The following is a 21,684-nucleotide window of genomic DNA, read 5'->3' as shown; positions in this document are numbered from 1 at the left end:
CACGTTGATGGATTTGTGGATGTTGAACCATCCTTGTGCCCCGGGGATGAACCCCACTTGGTCGTGATGAATGATCTTCTTAGTGCATTGTTGTATTCGATTTGCTACTACGTTGTTTAGGATTTTTGCATCTGTACTCATCGGAGATATTGGTGTGTAGATTTCTTTTTTTGTGTTGTCCTTACCAGGTTTTGGTATCAGGGTAATGTTGGCCTCATAAAATGCGTTAGGGAGTACTGTCTCTTCTTCAATTTTTTGGAAGAGTTTGAGCAGGATTAGTATTAGACCCTCTTTGAAGGTTTGGTAGAATTCACTAGTGAAGCCATCTGGACCCGGCCTTTTGCTTTTGGGAAGGTTTTGGATGACTGATTCAATTTCATTACTGGTGATCGGTCTGTTTAGATTTTCCAGTTCTTCATGGTTCAGCCTTGGATGGCTATATGTTTCTAAGAACTTGTCCATTTCTTCTACGTTATTGATTTTGGTCGCATATAGTCCTTCATAGTATTGTTGGATGATCCTTTGTATTTCTGTGTTGTCCGTGATAACTTCCCCTTTTTCATTTCTGATTTTGTTAATTAATGTCTTGTCTCTTTTTATCTTAGTGAGTCTAGCCAACGGTTTGTCAATTTGTTAATCTTTTCAAAGAACCAGCTCTTTGTCACATTAATGTTTTCTATTGTCTTTTTGTTCTCTATTTCATTTAGTTCTGCTCTGATTTTTGTTATTTCCTTTCCTCTGCTGACCTTTGGTTTCACTTGTTCTTCTTTTTCTTGTTCTTCAAGGTGTAACCTGAGGTTATTTATTTGGGATTTTTCTTGTTTCTTGAGATAGATCTGTAATGATATAAATTTCCCTCTTAAAACTGCTTTCGCTGCATCCCAAAAATTTTGGTAGGATGTATTTTCATTGTCATTTGTTTCTATGTATCTTTTGATCTCTCCTCTAATTTCTTCTTTGACCCTGTCATTCTTTAAAAGTACCTTGTTTAATCTCCATGTCTTTGTGTTTTTTCCTGCTTTCTTTTTGCAGTTGATATCCAATTTCAAAGCCTTCTGATCAGAGAATATGCTTGGTATGATTTCAATAATGTTAAATTTGCTGAGGCTTATTTTATGTCCCAATATATAGTCTATCCTTGAGAATGTTCCATGTACACTAGGAAAGAATGTATAGTGTGATGTTTTAGGATGAAGTGCTCTATATATGTCAATTATATCCATTTCATCTAATGTGTCATTTAGGGCTGCTATTTCGTTATTCATTTTCTGTTTGGATGATGTATCCGTAGCTGTCAGTGATGTATTTAGGTCCCCTTGTATAATTGTGTTTTGGTCAATTTCTCCCTTTAGTTGTGTTAGTATTTGCTTGGTATATTTCGGTGCTCCCTGATTGGGGGCATAAATATTGATGACTCTTATGTGTTCTTGTTGTATAGTCCCCTTTAACATTATGAAATGTCCGTCTTTGTCTCTTGTTATCTTTTTCACCCTGAAGTCTGTTTCATCTGATAACATTATGGCTACACCTGATTTTCTCTGGGTATCATTTGCTTGGAGTGTCAATTTCCACACTTTCACTTTGAGTCTATGCTTGTCCTTGTAGCTGAGATGTGTCTCTTGGATACAGCATATGGTTGGGTTTAATTTTTTGATCCAATCTGCTACTCTATGCCTTTTTATTGGTGAGCTCAGTCCATTTACCTTTACGGTGATTATTGATATGTGAGGATTTCCTGTCATTCTATCTTTAGTTTTCTGGTAAGGCTATGTATCCTTTGTTTCTTTGCCTTTTTGTTGTTGTCTATTATTTCTGTATGGTGGTATTCTATGATGTTTCCCTCTGTTTCTTCTTTTATTACAGTATGTATTTCAGTTCTGGATTTTTCTGGAGTGGTTACCCTTAAGGTTAAGTAAAAGAAAGTTTGATATTTAGAGTATTCCATTTTCTTTAGCACGCTTACTTTCTCCATTCTCATATTCTGGTTCAGAGCTTTATTCTCCCCCTTTTTATGTTTTGGTTGCCACAAACTGTCCCTGTTGATGGTGGTCAAATAGCGTCCTTTAGTATTTCATGTAGTGCAGGTCGTGTATTAGAAAATTCCCTCAGCTTCTGTATGTCTGGAAAGGTCTTTATTCCTCCTTCATATCTAAAGGATATCTTTGCTGGATACATTATTCTTGTCTCATAATTTCTCTCTTTCAATAGTTTGAATATTTGGTTCCACTTCCTCCTGGCTTTTAGAGTTTCTGCTGAAAAATCTGATGATATTCTAATGGGCTTTCCTTTGTAGGTTACAGTCTTCTTTTCCCTGGTTGCCTTGAGGATTCTTTCTTTGTTGTTGATTTTATATAGCTTCAATACAATGTTCCTTGTAGAAGGCCTGTTGGGATTGAAGTAATTAGGTGTTCTATTTTATTCTTGGATTCCAGGATCCAGTTCTGTCCACAAGTTTGGGAAGTTCTCATCAACAGTTGCTTTGAATATATTCTCTGTTCCTTTCTCTCTTTCTTCTCCTTCTGGTATGCCCACTATTCTTATATTGCTCTTTCTGATGGAGTCAGAAAGTTCTTGTAGAGTTCTTTCATTTCTTTTAAGTTTCAAGTCTCTTTGTTCTTCCATCTGTGTAATTTCCAGTTTTCTGTCTTCGATGTCACTGATTCTTTCCTTCATCTGGTCAACTCTACTGCCTAAGCTGGGTATTTCATTCTTAATTTCTTCTATTGAGTTCTTAATCTCCAGAAGTTCTTTTTGTTTCTTTTTTAAAATTTCAACCTCTTTCGTAAAATGCTTATGTTGTTTTTTGATTGTGTTTCTGAGTTTATTAAACTGCCTTTCTGTGTTTTCTTGCATCTCGTTGAGTTTTTTCAGAACTGCAATATTGAATTCTCTGTCATTTGAGTCACATATTTCCATACAGTTAAATTCCTTTTCTGGAGACTTTTCACTTTCTTTCTGAGCTATGTTGTTGCCTTGGTTATTCTTGGCAATTACTGATTTATTATTTCTCTTCCTAGACATCTAAAGGAGTGGATTCTGCAAAAGGTTGATAGGAAGAGGTCTTTCTTTTGTTTTCCAGTACTTGTTGGTAGAATGTTTTATTTTCTCTCTCTTACTTAAACCTTTTATTTCTCTCACATGGTATTGCTATGTTTTCTCTACACTATTCCAGCTTCTCACACAATGGGGGGGATTCCCTGGGCGGCCAGCTTCTCCTCTCTTGATAGTTTGCTTGAGACACAGGGCGCAGTTTCCTTGTGGGTATGCGGAGAGCTTTTGAAGTCCCAAAGTTCTTCGTGCACCAGATTTAGAGCTCGTATGTTTCAGTAGTTCTCTTTACTCCTGCAGGGATCCGCCCAGATAGGTGGGGTCATGGGCGGGGTGAGTTGTGAGAGTTTGCCCAGAGCAATGGAGGTGACCTCTAGCCCAGCTGGTCCTGCTTCCACAGCTCCCTCCCCTCTGCCGGAACTAGTTTTGCTGCAAATCTGTGTCTGTGGTCCACAGTTCTCAGAACAGCAAATATTCTGTTCTTTTGATCTGACACTGCTACTGTTTCACTTCTAGGACCGGCCGTTTGGGGGCGGGGTGAGTTCTGGGAGGGTCGGGAGGGGGCGGCTAGTCTCAGTGCCTACGGCTTCCGTTCTCTGCTCGACAGTGAGCGCTTAAACCACCGTTTTCAGCCTTCTTCCCTCAGTCTTTGCTCCGAGGTCTCTGCCGTGAGTGTTGGGTTCAGCGGTGTTATATGCTGCCCCCTCAGCCCTGTGGGCCATAAGCAGAGCCCTAGCAGTCTGAGTTCTTTCCTCTCCTGCAGCTGTGGGGTCCGGGATGCAGCGAGCTCGGAGCACTGAGCTAGGCCTGCGTCCTGCACCCGCAAGTGCGGCTCCGTCTCCACACTTCTCCCTTCCCTCCTCCCCTGCTCGCGTGATTCGCCCACCTTTAGGTGATTTCAGTAGTGGGCCTCTTCGTTTTGCCTGTCTGCTGTGCAGGGAGTGCTTTGTGGTGTTTTTGTTGTTCGATTAGTTGTAAATTCCAGGGTTGCTTTACAGAGGCTCATCTCATGCTGCCATTTTTTCTGCCTTCGTTATTAATGGCAATTAATGATTTATTATTTCTCTTCGTTGACATCTAGAAGTGTGGGTTCTGCAACAGGTTGATAGGAAGAGATCTTTCTTTTGCTTTCCAGTACCTGTTGGTAGAATGTTTTATTTTCTCTCTGACTTCAGCCTTTTTCTCTCTCTCACACTGTAGTTTTATGTTTTGTCTGCACTATTCCAGCTTCTCACACAAGGGGGAGATTACCTGGAAGGCGGGCTTCTCCTCTGTGAACAGTTCGCCTGGGTCATAGTGCACTGCGTCCCCATGGGTATGCAGAGAGCTTTTGAAGTTCCAAAGCTCTTCCTGCACCAGATTCAGAGCCAATGTTTTTCAGCAGTTCTGGTTATTCCTGCTGGGATCCGCCCAGATAGTTAGGGACAGGGGCAGGGTGGATTGTGAGAGGTGGCCCAGAGCAATGGCGTCTACCACCACCACAGTCAGTCCTGCTTCCACAGGTCCATCCCCTTTGCCAGAACTATTTGGGCTGGAAATCTGTGTCTATGGACCACAGTTCTCAGAACTGCAAATATTCTGTTCTTTTGATCTGACACTTGCCACTGTTACGCTTGTAGCACTGGGCATGTGGGGGTGGGGTGAGGTCTGGTACAGTAGTGAGGGGTTGGCTAGTCTCAGTGCCTATGGCTTCCATTCTCTGCTCGGCAGTGAGGGCTTAAACCACTGTTTTCAGTCTTCTTCCCTCAGTCTTTGCTCCAAAGTCTCTGCTGTGAGTGTTGGGTTCAGCCGAGTTATATGCTGTCCCCTCAGCCCTGTGGGCTATAATTGTAGCCCTAGCAGTCCAAGTTCTTCCCTCTCCCATAGCTTTGGTAGCTCCAGGTTGCAGGAAGCTCGAAGCACTGAGCTAGGTCTGCATCCTCCTCCCATGTAGCCCCATCACCGCACTTCTCCCATCCCTCCTCCCCTGTTCGAGCAATTTGCCCACCTTTAGGTGAATTCAGTAGTGAGCCTCTCCGTTTTGCCTGTCTGCTGTGCAGGGAGTCCTTTGTGGAGTTATAGTTATTAAATTTGTTTTAAATTCCAGGGGAGATTTCCAGAGGCTCACCTCACGTCGCCATTTTGATGACGTTAGTCCCAGATATTTTTCTACATGATTTTTTGTTGACCTGCTCAAAATTTTAATGTCTTTAATTTCAATATGAATTAAAAAAAAAAAAAAAACAGTGTCATCAATTCATAAATCCCAAAGTAACTGTTACTCTCAAACTTATGAGCCCCGTCAATGCTAGGCTTTTATGCTAGGATACAGTTTTTATTAGTTACATGCTCTTATAAAATTGAGTTTAAGAACCAAATAAGTGAATGCTTGAAATAATCTGAGGACATCGTTAATGTTTCCATTAGAAGTTCAGGGGCAATTCTTGCTCTTTATAATAGCCAGACTCTATAATCTCTTGGCTTTGAAACTAGTCGTGACTATTTTCATGATCCCTCAGACAGAGATAGACAATTATGGTCATCTGTTTGTATCAGGGTATAATGTCTTGAGGTTCACCATAATGTTTTTTCATTGTAAATAATCAAATACTTGTTGACTGAATAGCTACTAGACAAATGGAATGCTCAGACACTGTGGATACCTTAGGTTTCAATATAGTCAGTAATCTTGATAAGAAAAAAACCCTTTTTCCTTTTAGAAGGACGCTGTTAATTAAACTATATAGCCTACATCCCCACTCCTTTTCATGCCCCAGTGCTGTGGTACTTCAACAGCCATTTGTTGAGTATTTAATAAAATGTACATGTAAACATTTACCAACTGAGTGATTTATTTAACCACTTCTTAGCTCAGTTTCCTCATTTGTGAAATGGGAATAATACTAGGATTTACTTTATAGGCATCTTGTAAGAATTAAATGAATCAATATGTGTAAAGTACTTAGAACAGTGCTTGAGACATAATATTATGAAAGTGATGATGATGATGATTTACCATGTTACTACTGATCTGTGATGTTTCCTTCAGCTGACAGCTCTTACATGAGCTAAGTCCTATGTTCCCTTCAAGTTCCCAGGTAACCTGACATCTTCTGGTTGTGTGGATCTGGCTTTAGCAATTTCTTGGTATGATTTCACCACCACTCGCTCCTGTGTTTTTATTCCCCTTTTGTCCTCGATGACCCCACAATCCCACTTCTCTGACTTCTGATGCATTTTAGTGGCTTTTTTTTTTTTGGAACCCGCTAAGGTCTACAACTCTTGGAGGCATATATGAGAAAAGGTGAGGATTTCTGATTGAAGAGACTTTGAGGAACCTCCATCCACTCAAGAGCCACTTAACCCCATAATGTTTAACAAAACCCACACACCAATCTTGCAAATCACAACTTCTAAGAGTCCTAGGTAGAGAGGGACTTACTCTTAGGTCAAGAAAACCCTATGGATAATAAAAAGATGTGGCTCTTTTATACCCCTCAATCATGAACTCAAAGGCAAAGAGACTTAAATAGTATGAAGTTTCCTTCCAAATAAAGGGGCTTATTTACATTGTCAAATTTAGAATTGGGGTAGGCTTAGGTAGCCTCATAGTTATCTGCAATATGGTTCTCAAAATGAGGATTTTTTTCAGCCTCTCTAGATGTCAGAACTTCTTGGCTCACAATAGAGATCTTACCTTCTGGTTGCTTGTGACAAAATTTGTCTGTAGTGACCATATTCATAATTGGAAACTTTTCCATTCCCACAGTAAATCCAGCCTGAACCATTCCACAGCAGCTAAACCCAGACTAGCCTTGTTATCCCATGAGGACTAGGGTTATTCACATGGATGGAGATGTCCACATCTGTAGGATTGGACTTCCCAGATCCTGATAAAGCGTGGGTTCCAAGAGTTTCCTCTGGCTTTTTCTGTTGTAGTATGGGTATTCTCTTGATTTGCAAATGAGAACCCAAGCTTCTCAGAACCACCTCTCCTTTGAGCTAATTGCTTTTTGAGTTATAATGTTTATATTTTAGTTTATATACTATTCAGGATTACAGCTTCCCTGTTCATGGTTTATCTAGCTTTAGCCCTCTATCGAATTTGTATTAATATTCAAAGATGGGTTAAATTTTTTTACAGTAAGGTCAGGTTAAAAACCAACAAAAGTGAATACAATAAAAGAGAACCAAGATGACCTTAGGCAAACACATTTGATTAATTCTGTAAACTTGTTATGCATGAATTGCTGATATGCAGTGTAAGGAAGAATTGATGTTTATGAGCTCCTTGCTATTTTATTATTAACATATTTTCTTATAAAGGCAGGAACCTGACTGGCTACTCTATGATTCTTAGGGTTCCTTTGGAAAAGAGCTTACTCTTGATGTTGTTAATAATTGTATCTGGACCTTACTGAAAACTGTCTATGTTATGCACACCACATACTCCTTCACATCCTACCTCTCATAGGTTCAGTTTTCTCTGTTAGGCTCTGTCTTGTTCAACACTTATGGAATAAACATGCCTGAACTGGTCGCACAGAGAATGAGGAACATCTGTAGAGGAGTAAAGAATTGCCAAATGTAAGGATGCTGAGCAACTTCCTTCCATGTTCCCACCAACTGTTGTTAGCAAGTTGGCTGGGCAGAAAATTCAGGGTTAGCTTTACAGAAAGTTCCCAATTCATCACCCCTTGCTTTTCAGATGATTTGTACTTACAAATAGATGACAAAAATGCCTGGAACCCCTTACCCAGGGAGGCAATGAGTAATCTAGAGAGGCACATATAAATTTTATGAGACTGGTAAGTGTTATCAAAATATTACTGTTAATGCTGGTATGAAAAGTCGCCCCCTTTCCCTATTCTATTACTAAAGAAATATGTTTCCTGGGATCTTCCTGGCAATTAAAATGATTTTTCCCCTAATATTATACTATTTCAACAACTGTTAACCAATGGAATTCATTGATTCTGTCGGTAGTTGTAACACATGATATACTATACAAACATGCAATAAATATGGACATATCTTTTGTATATTTCTGTTTAACTGCTCATAACCGCGTTCCTTGGAAGTTCATTTTCTCTCTCTCACTCTCAAGTCTCTTTTCTTCATCTCCCTCCTCCCAACCCACCCAAATACTCTGGTAATGCAAGGGCTTACACAGGACAAATGGGAGTCAGCCTGGCTTTCATACCCAAGTGGGTAGAGAGCTGGGCCTGATTAGTCTACTACCACATGTGCTTCTAGAAGTCATAATATGTTGTTGAACACTTATCCTACACAATCTATAGGGGATGCTTGTTCACTTATGCAATGAGACCATGATGACCAGATTCTAGAAATATATGTCATGGGTCTTTCTGGGGGCACCGTGCCATTATCACAATGAGAAGCCAATCAAATGCACCCTATAATGGTTGTTCACACTTTACACGTGTTCATATTCCTACCCTCCACAAGGTTCCAATTGGCCCCTAGAGGGTCATAACTGCTTTAGAAATCAACTACCTAATGAGGCCTGTACTATGATTCCACTTTGTTCCCTGGGGAATCCATAGCCTGAAAGTTGGATAGTAATACCCATTTTTCTCTGGTCTCTGAGCTTCTGGACACCTCTTAAGGGGAAGACACCACCTTTGGTGATACTAAAGTGATTTTGACTTTTCTCTTGCTAGAAAAAAGAAAAAGTCCTTCAAATCTCCACTGCACATCATAATTCAATATACATAGGTTAATAAGGCTCTTATAATGGGGGAGAGACAACCAAGATGGTGCAGTAGGTAAACGCTGTGTTTACCTTCTCTCACAACCACATTGACATTTCAACTTATCTAAAAAAGCAACTGTTATTGAGAATTGCCTAAAATCAAGCTGAACTGAAGACTTCCAACTAAGGAGTTGCAGAAGAAGCCACCGTAAGACTGGTAGGAAGGTCAGAAATGTGGAACAGGCTGGTCCCACACCCATGTGTGACTATTAAAGATTGGGAGGGTTATTTTGGCTGTGGGGGTTCCCCAAAGCAGTGAGAGATCCCAGCCCCACCCCAGCCCAGGGTTCCAGTTCCTGGGAGAGAAGTCCCCATAATTTTTGGTTGTGAAAACCAGCGGAGATTTTGACTGAGTGGGACTGAATGCAGCTGCACTCCCAGGCACTCCTCTTAAAGGGACTGTGCGTGGATTTACCCACCAATGGAATCACTCACTCTGAGCTCCAGTGATGCAACAGCAGCTGGAAAGGTGACAGGGACAAATGGTGTTGTCTGCTTGGAATGGGGGCTAAAGAGGTGGCTTTCTCCTGGATGGGGGTGCTAGCAGAGGCCATTCTTTCTTTGTTGAGGCTTCCCCCTTCTCACTGTGCCAACACAGGTGGCTGCCATTTCTGAGTCTCTGCTGTTAGTTTGCCACACCCTGGCAATTTGAGACCTGGCTCCTCCCAACTTTTGGGCACACCCAAGCTGCTTTCAGTGGCTTTTTCATTCAGACTGCCTGCCTTGGCTCAAGCTGCAGACTTTCCTATAGTCTCTCAAAGGTTCATGGAACCCAGACAAGCAACTTCTGGCTTGAGCATGTCCTGTACCTCTGGCTGAGCAGCCCTAAGCTGGCACTAGCAGCAGCCAGCCTTGGTTCGTGGCTTTGACTCTCAAGGCACTTTCAAACACAACACAGGCAGCAACCATCTGCAGATTTTTTTCTGGCTCCTGCTGGGTAGCCCCAGTTGTGGCTGAAATATATCTACAGCGGATCCCCTCCAAGGTGGTCCCGGGGCTAGTGCCCCCAGTGATCAGCTTCAAAATGAGCTGGAGAACCACCCATCTGCCTCCAAGTACAACACACCCAAGGGGCGGATTGGGCAGGCACCAGAGTCCTGCTGAGGCAGATCCTGCTCTGTAGGGTCATCACGTGCACAACTCTTCCATTGTAGTCAAGGCCAGTCCTCACAACAAGTGAGCCCAAGGGTCAGATTCTCCCATTGATGTGAAAATATCAACCAAGGCTCAACTACAAGAAGAAGACACATACAACTCACACAAGGGACACACCTGGAGTGTGTGGCTCAGGTGACCAGAAAGACTGTGCCATTGACCCCCACAGCACACCTACTATATAAAGCCATTCTACCAAGACCAGAGGACATAGCAACCCTACATAATGCGTAGAAACAAACACAGTGAGGCAGCCAAAATGGGGAGACAAGGAAACATGTCCCAAAAAAAGAACAGAAAAAGCTCCAGAAAAAGAACTACGTGAAATGGAGATAAACATCTATCAGGTACAGAGTTCCAAACACTGGTTATGAGAATGCTCAATGATCTCAGGGAGAACTTCAACAGAGAGATAGGAAGCATAAAAATGGAGATGGAAACCATAAAAAAGAACCAGTCAGAAATAAAGGACACAATAATGGAAATGAAGAATATATTACAGGGAATCAACAATAGATTAGCTGAAGCAGAGGATCCAACCAGTGATGTAGAGGATAAGGTAGTAGAAAACACCCAACCAGAAGAGCAAAAAGAAAAAAGAGTCCAAAAAATTGAGGAGAGTTTAAGGGGCCTCCAGGACAATATCAAGCATACCAACATTTGCATTATAGGGGTACCAGAAGGAGAAGAGAGAGAACAAGGAATTGAAACCCTATTTGAAGAAATAATGACCGAAAACTTCCCTAACCTGGTAAAGGAAATGGACATATAAGCCCCGGAAGCACAGAGAGTCCCCAACAAGATAAACCCAAAGAGGCCAACACCAAGACACATCATAATTAAAATGCCAAACGTTAAATACAGAGAGAGAATCTTAAAAGCAACAAGAGAAAAGCAGTTAGTTACCTACAAGGGAGCCCCCATAAGACTGTCAGCTGATTTCTCAACAGAAACTTTGCAGGCAAGAAGGGAGTGGCAGAAATATTCCAAGTGATGAAAAGCAATGACACACAACCAACGTTGCTCTACGCAGCAAGGTTGTCATTCAGAATTGAAAGACAGATAAGGAGCTTCCCAGACAAGAAAAAGGTGAAGGAGTTCATCACCAGTATCACAAAGAATCTTAGAAGGACTTCTTTAAGATGGGAGAGGGGTTAAGGTTGGGTGGAAGGGGAAGGGATTAATAACAAATTGGGGATGTAGGGTGTAGCATAGGAATTTAGTAAATAATATTGTACTAAATAGATGTGGTGCCAGATAGGTACTAGGTTTATCAGGGTGATAGATGGGAATGGGGTTGGGGGCAGGATGAAAAAGTTGGAGGTATTAAGAAATATAAATTGATAGTTAATACAGTATGGAGAATATAATAAACAATGTTGTAAAGATCATGTAAGGTGACAGATGGGCACTGGACTTATCAGAGGGTTCATGTCATAGATTGCATAGATGCCTGACCAATGTGCTATACACCTGAAGAGCTGAAGTAGCATAATATTGTATGTCAACTAAATGTATAGGTATATATAGTCAAGGGATGTAGAGTACAATATAAGAAAGATAGTCGATGATATTGTAACAGCTATATAAGATATCAGAGGGTCTTATAGATATAAGATATCAGAGGGTCTTCTAAGATATCAAACTACTATATAAGTAGTTTGGGTGTGGGTTATCACTTTATGAGGGGTTTAAATGTCTAACTATTACATTACTTTGTACAACTGAAACTGATAAAAAATAAATTAAAAAAAGGCTCTTGTAAGGTTAACATGGTAATCTAACAATTGTATTGTCGATAAATGCACAGAGGTTCCAAATAATTGGCATATATGTAACACATAAAAACATAGTGTAGGAGACCTCATCAAAATGGTGGCATGAGGTGAACCTCTATAAATCTCCCCTGGAATTTACAACTAATTGAACAACTATAACTCCACAAAGGACCCCCTGCACAGCAGACAGGCAAGACGAAGAGGCCCACTACTGAATTCACCTAAAGGTGAGCGATTCACACGAGTGGGGGAAGAGGAAAGGGAGAAGTGCGGAGACGAAGCTGCGTGGGGCAAAGGACGCAGACTTAGCTCAGTGCTCCGAGCTTATTGGATCCCGGAACTACTGCAGCCGTGGGAGAGGGAAGAACTCGGACTGCTCGGGCTCCGTTTATGGCCCACAGGGCTGAGGGGACAGCATATAACACGGCTGAACCCAACGCTCACGGCAGAGACATCGGAGAAAAGACTGAGGGAAGAAGGCAGAAAATGGTGGTTTAAGCCCTCACTGTCGCAGAGAACTGAAGCCTTAGGCACTGAGACTAGCCGTCTACTACCTACCCTCCCAGAGCTCACCCTGCCCCCACCTGCCCGGTACTAGAAGCGGAAAAGTAGCAGTGTCAGATCAAAAGAACAGAATATTTGCTGTTCTGAGAGCTGTGGTCCTCAGACACAGATTTGCAGCCCAACTAGTTCTGGCAAAGGGGAGGGAGCTGTGAAAGCAGGACCGGCTGTGGTGGTGGTCGCTGCCATTGCTCTGGGCCACCTCTCACATCTCACCCTGCCCCTGGCCCCACCTATCTGACCAGATCACTGCAGGAGTAAACAGAATTGCTGAAAAATACAGGCCCTGAATCTGGTACATGAAAAACATTGGAACTTCAAAAGCTCTTTGCATACCCACAAGGACACTACGCCCTGTGACCCAGGCAAACTATTAACAGAGGACAAGCCCATCTTCCAGGGAATCCCCCCATTGTGAGAGAAGCTGGAATAGTGCAGGGAAAACTCAGCACTACCGTATGAGAGAAACAAAAGACTGCAGTCGGAGAGAAAATAAAACATTCTACCAACAAGTACTGGAAAACAAAAGACAGACCTCTTCTTATCAACTTGTTGCAGAAGCCACTCCTGTAGATGTCAAGGAAGAGAAATAATAAATCAGTGATTGCCATAAATAACCAAGGCAGCAAGACAACTGAGAAAGAAAGTGAAAAGTTTCCTGAAAAGGAACTTAAATGTATGGAAATATGTGACTTAAATGACAGAATTCAAGATTGCAGTTCTGAAAAAAACTCAACGAGATGCAAGAAAACACAGAAAGGCAGTTTAATGAATTCAGAAACACAATCAAAGAACAACAGGAGCATTTTACAAAAGAGATTGAAATTTTAAAAAAGAACCAAATAGAATTTCTGGAGATTAAGAACTCAATAAAAGAAATTAAGAATGAAATGGCCAGCTTAGGTAGTAGAGTTGACCAGATGGAGGAAAGAATCAGTGACATCGAAGATAGAAACCTGGAAAGTACACAGATAGAAGAAGAAAGTGACTTGAGACTTAAAAGAAATGAAAGAAATCTACAAGGACTTTCTGACTCCATCAAAAAGAGCAATATAAGAATAATGGGCACACCAGAGGGAGAAAAAAGAGAGAAGGGAACAGAGAACATATTCAAACAAATTGTCGATGAGAACTTCCCAAACTTGTGGACAGAACTGGATCCTGGAATCCAAGAATAAAATAGAACACCTAATTATCTCAATCCCAACAGGCCTTCTCCAAGAAACATTTTATTGAAGCTGTCTAAAACCAATGACAAAGAAAGAATCCTCAAAGCAGCCAGGGAAAAGAAGACAGTAAACTACAAAGGAAAGCCCAATGGAATATTATCAGATTTTTCAGCAGAATCTCTACAAGCCAGGAGTGAGTGGAACCAAATATTCAAACTATTGAAAGAGAGAAATTATGAGCCAAGAATACTATATCTAGCAAAGATATCCTTTAGATATGAAGGAAGAATAAAGACCTTTCCAGACATACAAAAGCTGAGGAAATTTTCTGATACACTACCTGCACTACAAGAAATAATAAAGGAGGCTGTTCGACCACCATCAACAGGGACAATTTGTGGCAACCAAAACATAAAAGGGGGAGAGTAAAGGCCTAAACCAGAATATGGGAATGGAGAAAGTAAGCGTGCTGAAGAAAATGGAATACTATAAATATCAAACTTTATTTTATGTAAACTTAAGGGTAACCCATCAAAATAAAACCAAAACTGAAATACATACTGTAATAAAAGAAGAAACAGAGGGAAACATCATAGATTACCACCATACAGAAATAATACACAACAACAAAAAGGCAAAGAAACAATGGAGACACAGCCTTAAGAGAAAACTAAAGATAGAATGACAGGAAATCCTCACATATCAATAATCACTCTAAAAGTAAATGGACAGAATTCACCAATAAAAAGGAATAGAGTAGCAGATTGTATAAAAAAACTAAACCCAACCACATGCTGTCTCTAAGAGACACATCTCAGCTACAAGGACAAGCATAGACTCAAAGTGAAAGGGTGGAAATTGACACTCCACACAAATGGTATCCACAGAAAATCAGGTGTAGCCATAATGTTATCAGATGAAACAGACTTCAGGGTGAAAAAGGTAACAAGAGACAAAGATGGACATTTCATAATGGTACAGGGGACTATACATCAAGAAGATATCATCAATATCTATGCCACCAATCAGGGAGCACTGAAATATACCAAAGAACTACTAACACAACTAAAGGGAGAAATTGACCAAAACACAGTTATACTAGGGGACTTAAATACATCATTGACAGCTATGGATAGATCATCCAAACAGAAAATAAATAATGTAATATCAGCCCTAAATGATACATTAGATGAAATGGACATAATTGACATATATAGAGCACTTCATCTAAAACATCAGATTGTACATGTTTTTCTAGTATACATGGAACATTCTCAAAGATAGACCATATATTGGGACATAAAATCAGCCTCAGCAAATTTAAGAAGATTGAAATCATACCAAGCATATTCTCTGATCACAAGGCTTTGAAATTGGATATCAACTGCAAAAAGAAAGCAGGACAAAAACAAATCCATGGAGATTAAACAACATAGTTTTAAAGAACGACTGGGTCAAAGAAGAAATTAGAGGAGAGATCAAAAGATACATAGAAATAAATGACAATGAAAATACATCTTACCAAAATTTTTGGGATGCAGTGAAAGCAGTTTTAAGAGGGAAATTTATATCATTACAGGACTATCACAAGATACAAGAAAAATCCGAAATAAATTAACCTCATGTTACACCATAAAGAACTAGAAAAAGAAGAACAAATGAAATTCAAGGTTAGCAAAAGAAGGAAAATAACGAAAATCAGAGCAGAATAAATGAAGTAGAGAACAAAAAGACAATACAAAAAATTGATGTAACAAAAATCTGGTTCTTTGAAAAGATTAACAAAATTGACAAACCCTTGGCTACACTCACGAAGATAAAAGAGAGAAGACACTAATTAACAAAATCCGAAATGAAAAAGGGGAAGTTATCATGGACACCACAGAAGTACAAAGGATCATCCAAGAATATTATGATGGACTATATGAGACCAAAGTCAATAACGTAGAAGAAATGGACAAGTTCTTAGAAACATGTAGCATTCTTAGGCTGAACCATGAAGAACTGGAAAATCTAAACAGACCAATCACCAGTAACGAAATAGAATCAGTCATCCAAAACCTTCCCAAAAGGAAAAGCTCGGAACAGATGGCTTCACTAGTGAATTCGACCAAACCTTCAAAGAGTATCGATTACCAATCTTGCTCAGACTCTTCCAGAAAATTGAAGAGACAGTATGCCCTAACTCATTTTATGAGGCCAACATTACCGTGATACCAAAACCCGGTAAGGACAACACAAAAAAAGGTAACTACAGACCAATATCTCTGATGAATGCAGATGCAAAAATCCTAAACAAAATTCTAGCAAATCGAATAAAACAATGCATTAAAAAGATTATCCATCACGACCAAGTGGGGTTCATCCCCGGGGCACAAGGATGTTTCAACCTTTGCAAATCCATCAAGGTGATATATCACATAAACAAATTAAGGACAAAAATCCTATGATTATATCAATTGATGTAGAATAAGTATTTGACAAGATAAAAAATCCATTTATGATTAAAACACTTAATAAAATAGGTATAGAAAGAAAATCCTTAACATAATAAAAGCCATATATGACAAACTCTCAGCTAATCTCATAATTAATGGTAAAAAACTGAAGCCCTTTGCTCTATGTTCAGGAACATGACAGGGCTGTCCCCTATGACCTCTGATTTTCAACATAGTGTTGGAAGACCTTGCCAGAGCAATCAGGCTAGAGAAAGAAACAAAAGGCATCCAAATTGGGAATGAAGAAATTAAATTGTCACTCTTTGCGGACGGCATGATGCTATATATAGAAAACCCTAAAGACTCCCCCAAAAAGCTGTTAGAAACAATCAACAAATGCAGTAAATTTCTGGCTACAAAATCAACGTAGAAAAGTCCATTGCATTCCTATGTACTAGCAATGAAATATCAGAAAGAGAAATACAAAAAACAATTCATTTTGCAATTGCAACAAAGAGAATAAAATACCTAGGAATAAACTTAACCGAGGATGTGAAAGACCTATATGCTGAAAAGTATAAGACTTTTTTAAAAGAAATTGAGCAAGATACAAAGAAATGGAAAGACATTCCATGCTCATGGATAGGAAAAATCAACATAGTTAAAATGGCCATATTACCTAAAGCAATATACAGATTTAATGCAATCCCCATCAAAATCCCAATGGCAGTTTTTAAAGTAATAGAACAAAAAATCATTAGATTTATTTAGAACCACAAAAGAATCCGAATAGCCAAAGCCATCTTAAGAAAAAAGAACAGTCCTGGAGGTATCACTCTCCCTGACTTTAGCTTGTACTTCAGGGCTGCAATAATCAAAACAGCATTGTATTGGCAGAGAAACAGACACTTAGACCAATGGAATAGAATTGAGAATCCAGATATAAAACCACGTAAATATGGACAGATAATTTTTGACAAAGAAGCAAAAAGCATACAATGGAGAAAAGATAGCCTCTTCAATAAATGGTGCTGGGAGAATTGGTTAGCCACGTGCAAAAGAATGAAACTGGATTGCTATCTGTCACCATGTAGCAAAATTAATTAAAAATGAATCAAAGACTTAAGCATAAGACCTGACACAATAAACTGCATGGAAGAAAACATAGGTAGTAAACTTATGGACCTTGGGTTCAAAGAGCATTTTATGAATTTGATTCCAAAAGCAACGGAAGTAAAAGCTAAAATAAATGAATGCGACTCTATGAAACGTATAAGCTTCTGCACAGCAAAAGAAACCATCGATAAAATAAAGAGGCAACCAACTGAATGGGAGAAGATTTTTGCAAACAGTGCCTCTGATAAGGGGCTAACATCCAAAATATGCAAGGAACTCATGCAACTCAACAAAAAAAACAAAAACAAAGAACCCAATTGAAAAAATGGGCAGACGACCTGAAGCGACATTTCTCCAAAGAGGACATAGAAATTGCAAATAGACTTATGAAAAAATACTCAACGTCACTAATCATCAGAGAAACGCAAATAAAAACCACAGTGAGATATCACCTCACCCCATTCAGAATGGCTATCATCAACAAGACAAATAGTGACAAGTGTTGGAGAGGCTGTGGAGGAAAAGGAACCCTCACACACTGTTGGTGGGAATGCAGACTGGTGCAGTCGCTATGGAAGTCAGTGTGGAGGTTCCTCAAAATACTACGAATGGAATTACCATATGACCCAGCAATCCCTCTCCTGGGTATCTACCCAAAAAGTCTGAAAACATTTATCCATAAAGACACGTGTGCTCCAATGTTCATTGCAGCTTTGTTTACGGTAGCGAAGACATGGAAACAACCAAAATGTCCTTTGATAGATGAATGGATAAAGAAGTTGTGGTGTATATACACAATGGAATACTATCGGCGGTAAGAAAAGATGATATAGGAACACTTGTGACAACATGGATGGATCCTGAGAGTATAATGCTAAGCGAAATAAGTCAGACAGAAAAAGCAGAGAACTATATGATTTCACTGATATGTGGTATATAAACCAAAAACAACAATAGAACAAGACAAACAAATGAGAAACAAAAACTCATAATCACAGACAATAGTTTAGTGGTTACCAGAGGGTAAGTGGTGTGCGGGGTGGGAGATGAGGGTAAGGGAGATCAAATATATGGTGATGGAAGGAGAAGTGACTCTGGGTGGTGAACACACAGTGGGATTTATTGATGATGTAATACAGAATTGTACACCTGAAATCTATGTAATTTTACTAACAATTGTCACCCCAATAAATTAAAAAAAACACAAAAAAACGTAGTGTAGTATTTTCCTGTGGATGCTGTAACAAATTACCACAAACTTAGTGGCTTAAAACAATAGAAATCTATTCTCACGCATTTCTGTCGGCCAGAAGTCCAATATCAGTTTTACTGGTCTGAAATTAAGGTGCCATCAGGGCCATGCTCCTTCTGGGACTCTAGGGAAGAATTCATTCCTTACCTCTTCTAGCTTCTGATGGCTGCCAGCGTTCCTTGGCTTGTGATCTCATCACTCCATTATCTGCCTTTCTGGTCATAATACCGTCTCCTTTTCAATGTGTGTCAAGTTTCCCTGTGAGTCTCTCTTATAAGGATACTTGAGGATAATCCAGAATAATCTCCCCATTTTTAGATCTATAACCTAGTCACATCTGCAAAGTCTGCCATATGAGGTAATAATGACAGGTTTTGGGGATTGGGATGTGGACCTATGTTTTGGGACCTTTATTTAGCCTACCACACATAGCTAAATTAAATTTAAGATTGTAATACATACATCTCACTTGCCTTTTCCTTATTCATAGAAGCTTAGGACACTACGAATTATTTACATGTAAATATCAACTGAATGGACAATGTAAGTGAAGAATGAAATGTCATTATTCAATAAAATGATGTTAGTAACTCTACAATATGCTTCTGAGACAGATAAGCTTGATCAGTTATAACCATTTGTAATCATTGACAGGAATTGCATGAACATCTTCACACCTCTGGGAATAATTTGGCTATTAAGAAAAGACAGTAAAACAATAAAGCAATAGAAAAACTTACAAAGTGTTTAGAAAAAGGAACATTGTGATATACTGGTTACCCACTTTCTCTCTGGTTTAAATTCAAGCACTTCAGAAATATGTTAAATAAGCCCTTTTAGCATCCTCGGTTTATAAAAATGTCTATTGTCAGTTTGATACAAACTACATTGGGGGAAATAAATAGTAAAATGCAGAATTAATGTTTCAAAGTGCAATTGCTGGAAGCAGGAAAGGACAGTAAAAAAAAAAAAAAAAGAAGAAATAGAAATGACTCTTGAAAATAAATCCTTGAGTGACTTCCAGCCTGTCTGATATCTATTTCCCAAAGCACAGAGCATTTGTTGTCTCTCATCTGAAATAGATGGCTTTGTCTTGCTGGAGCTTACACATATGTATATTTGTTTATTCTTTGAAGGTGATTCTTTATCAGAAGGTATTGGAAACAGATTCTCGAGGGAAAACATCTGTTCAGCTATAATGCTAGCATCTGGCAAGTTAGGTGTGCTAAGAAAAAAGAATTTTATCTTAGTGGTTCAGGCACCTCATATCACAAGCTAACATAATATGAAAGACAGACAAGCTTCATCTTTCCTCCACTGCTCCTGCATATAGCCTGGCTCTGGCTGTGTCAGGTACAGGACACATAGTGAGATGGAACTGGTCAGGGGTCAGTTCTGGAGGAAGAGACCATTTGGTTCACTTAGCAAAAAGGCCTCTGACCAAACTAGACACTGCCTCTTTTTTTTTTAATTAAAGTTTATTGGGTTGACATTTGTTAGTAAAGTTACATAGATTTCAGGCGTACAATTCTGTATTACATAATCTATAAATCACATTGTGTGTTCACCACCCAGAGCCAGTTCTCCTTCCATCACCATATATTTGATCCCCTTTGCCCTCATCTACCACCACCCTCCCCCTTTACCCTCTGGTAACCACTAAACTATTGTTTTTGTCTATGAGCTTTTGTTTCTCATTTGTTTGTCTTGTTCTATTGTTGTTTTTGGTTCATATACCACATATCAGTGAAATCATATGGTTCTCTGCTTTTGCAGTTTGATTTATTTCACTTAGCATTATAATCTCAAGATCCATTCATGTTGTCACAAATGGTCCTATTTCATCTTTTCTTACCACCGATAGTATTCCATTGTGTATATATACCACAACTTCTTTATCCATTCATCTATAGAAGGACATTTTGGTTGTTGTCATGTCTTGGCTACTGTAAATAAAGCTGCAATGAACATTGGAGCACACGTGTTTTTATGTATAAATGTTTTCAGATTTTTTGGGTAGATATCCAGCAGAGGGATTGCTGGGTCATATGGTAATTCTATTGGTAATATTTTGAGCAACCGCCACACTGCCTTCCAAAGTGGCTGCACCAATCTGCATTCTCACCAACAGTGTATGAGGGTTCCTTTTTCTCCACCATTTGTTACTATTTGTGTTGTTGACGATAGCCATTGTAACTGGGGTGAGGTGATAGCTCATTGTGGTTTTTATTTGCATTTCTCTGACGATTAGTGTTGTTGAACGTTTTTTTATATGTCTATTTGCCATTTGTATGTCCTCTTTGGAGAAATGTCTCTCCAGGTCCTCTGCCCATTTTTTAACTGGGTTGTTTGATTTTTGTTATGAAGTTGTATGAGTTCCTTGTATATTTTGGATGTTAGCTCTTATCGGAGGCATTGTTTGCAAAAATCTTCTCCCATTCAGTTGGTTGCCACTTTATTTTGTCCATGGTTTCTTTTGCTGTGCAGAAGCTTTTAAGTTTGATATATATACAGTCACTCTTCTTTAGCATTTCCTTAGTGCTTTTCTTGTTGCTCCTGGTAGGCTTGAGGTTTATGAATCTGAGGTGTTCTGCTTGGCACAATGTGAGAGAAGTGTGGCATAATTGGTAGGAGCTTGAGTACTGGAGCTAGATTGGTATGGTTCAGGTGCTTGGCTCTGCCACTAACTTTTACTTGGGAAACACAAATTAGCATTGGGGAAGTTACTTAACCTCTCTGAGCCTCTATTTCCTCATCTGTAACGTACAAATAATCATTTCAGAGTTGGATGTAAATGGACAAGAGATACAAAAGCAGTATATGCAATCTGGAAATAGATGCTCTTAGAATTGTTTAAAATGAATAGCAAAACAGTTTATACTGACCTAGTTAAACCTAGGTAATAACTAACGCTTTGATAAAAGTCCCCTTGGGAGACAGCTCTTAGCATCCAAAGGATTTTTTTTAAATTAATGTTTATTGGGGTGACAATTGTTAGTAAAGTTACATAGGTTTCAAGTGTACAATTCTGTAATACATCATCTATATATCATGTTGTATGTTTCAAAGGACATTAATCTGCATATATCCCTACCTTGCTTCAACTCTCTTTACTCCAACAGAATCTATAGGCTTCTCTCACCTTTAGTCGGTGTTCCCTGTCATGAGGATGGTGAGCAACTTGAGTACTTCCTGGAATTTGCAGAGGATTTATAAGACCTGAGCTGATAGAGCTTCAGTTACCACTTCATTCCTATTCCGCAAATGTTTTCCCAGTGTTATTGGAAGGTAGGGCATTTTGGTACTGAGTAGGATTTTGGTGCTGGCAAAAACAATTTTTTTGGTTCTAAAAATCTGTTCTCTGTCTTGTTTCTCTTGATCAACCCATATCTGATTCTGCATTATGCATTTA

The 21,684-nt window shown here is 39.4% G+C and overlaps 1 protein-coding gene across 1 annotated transcript in view; it reads right to left on the bottom strand.

The window, feature by feature from the left end:
- Positions 1-18,495, bottom strand: part of LOC117017314 (uncharacterized) — a 189,074-nt gene extending 170,579 nt beyond the window's left edge. Inside the window, exon 1 of the mRNA XM_033097438.1 lies at positions 18,420-18,495. Coding sequence (XP_032953329.1) covers positions 18,420-18,495 — 76 coding nt within the window. The remainder of the gene's footprint in view (positions 1-18,419) is intronic.
- Between the last annotated feature and the right edge of the window lie 3,189 nt (positions 18,496-21,684).

Source organism: Rhinolophus ferrumequinum, chromosome X (assembly GCF_004115265.2).
Source record: "Rhinolophus ferrumequinum isolate MPI-CBG mRhiFer1 chromosome X, mRhiFer1_v1.p, whole genome shotgun sequence".
Lineage (NCBI taxonomy): Eukaryota > Metazoa > Chordata > Mammalia > Chiroptera > Rhinolophidae > Rhinolophus > Rhinolophus ferrumequinum.
The sequence above is the reverse complement of the archived record's forward strand: the minus strand, read 5'-3'. Positions and strand labels throughout refer to the sequence as shown.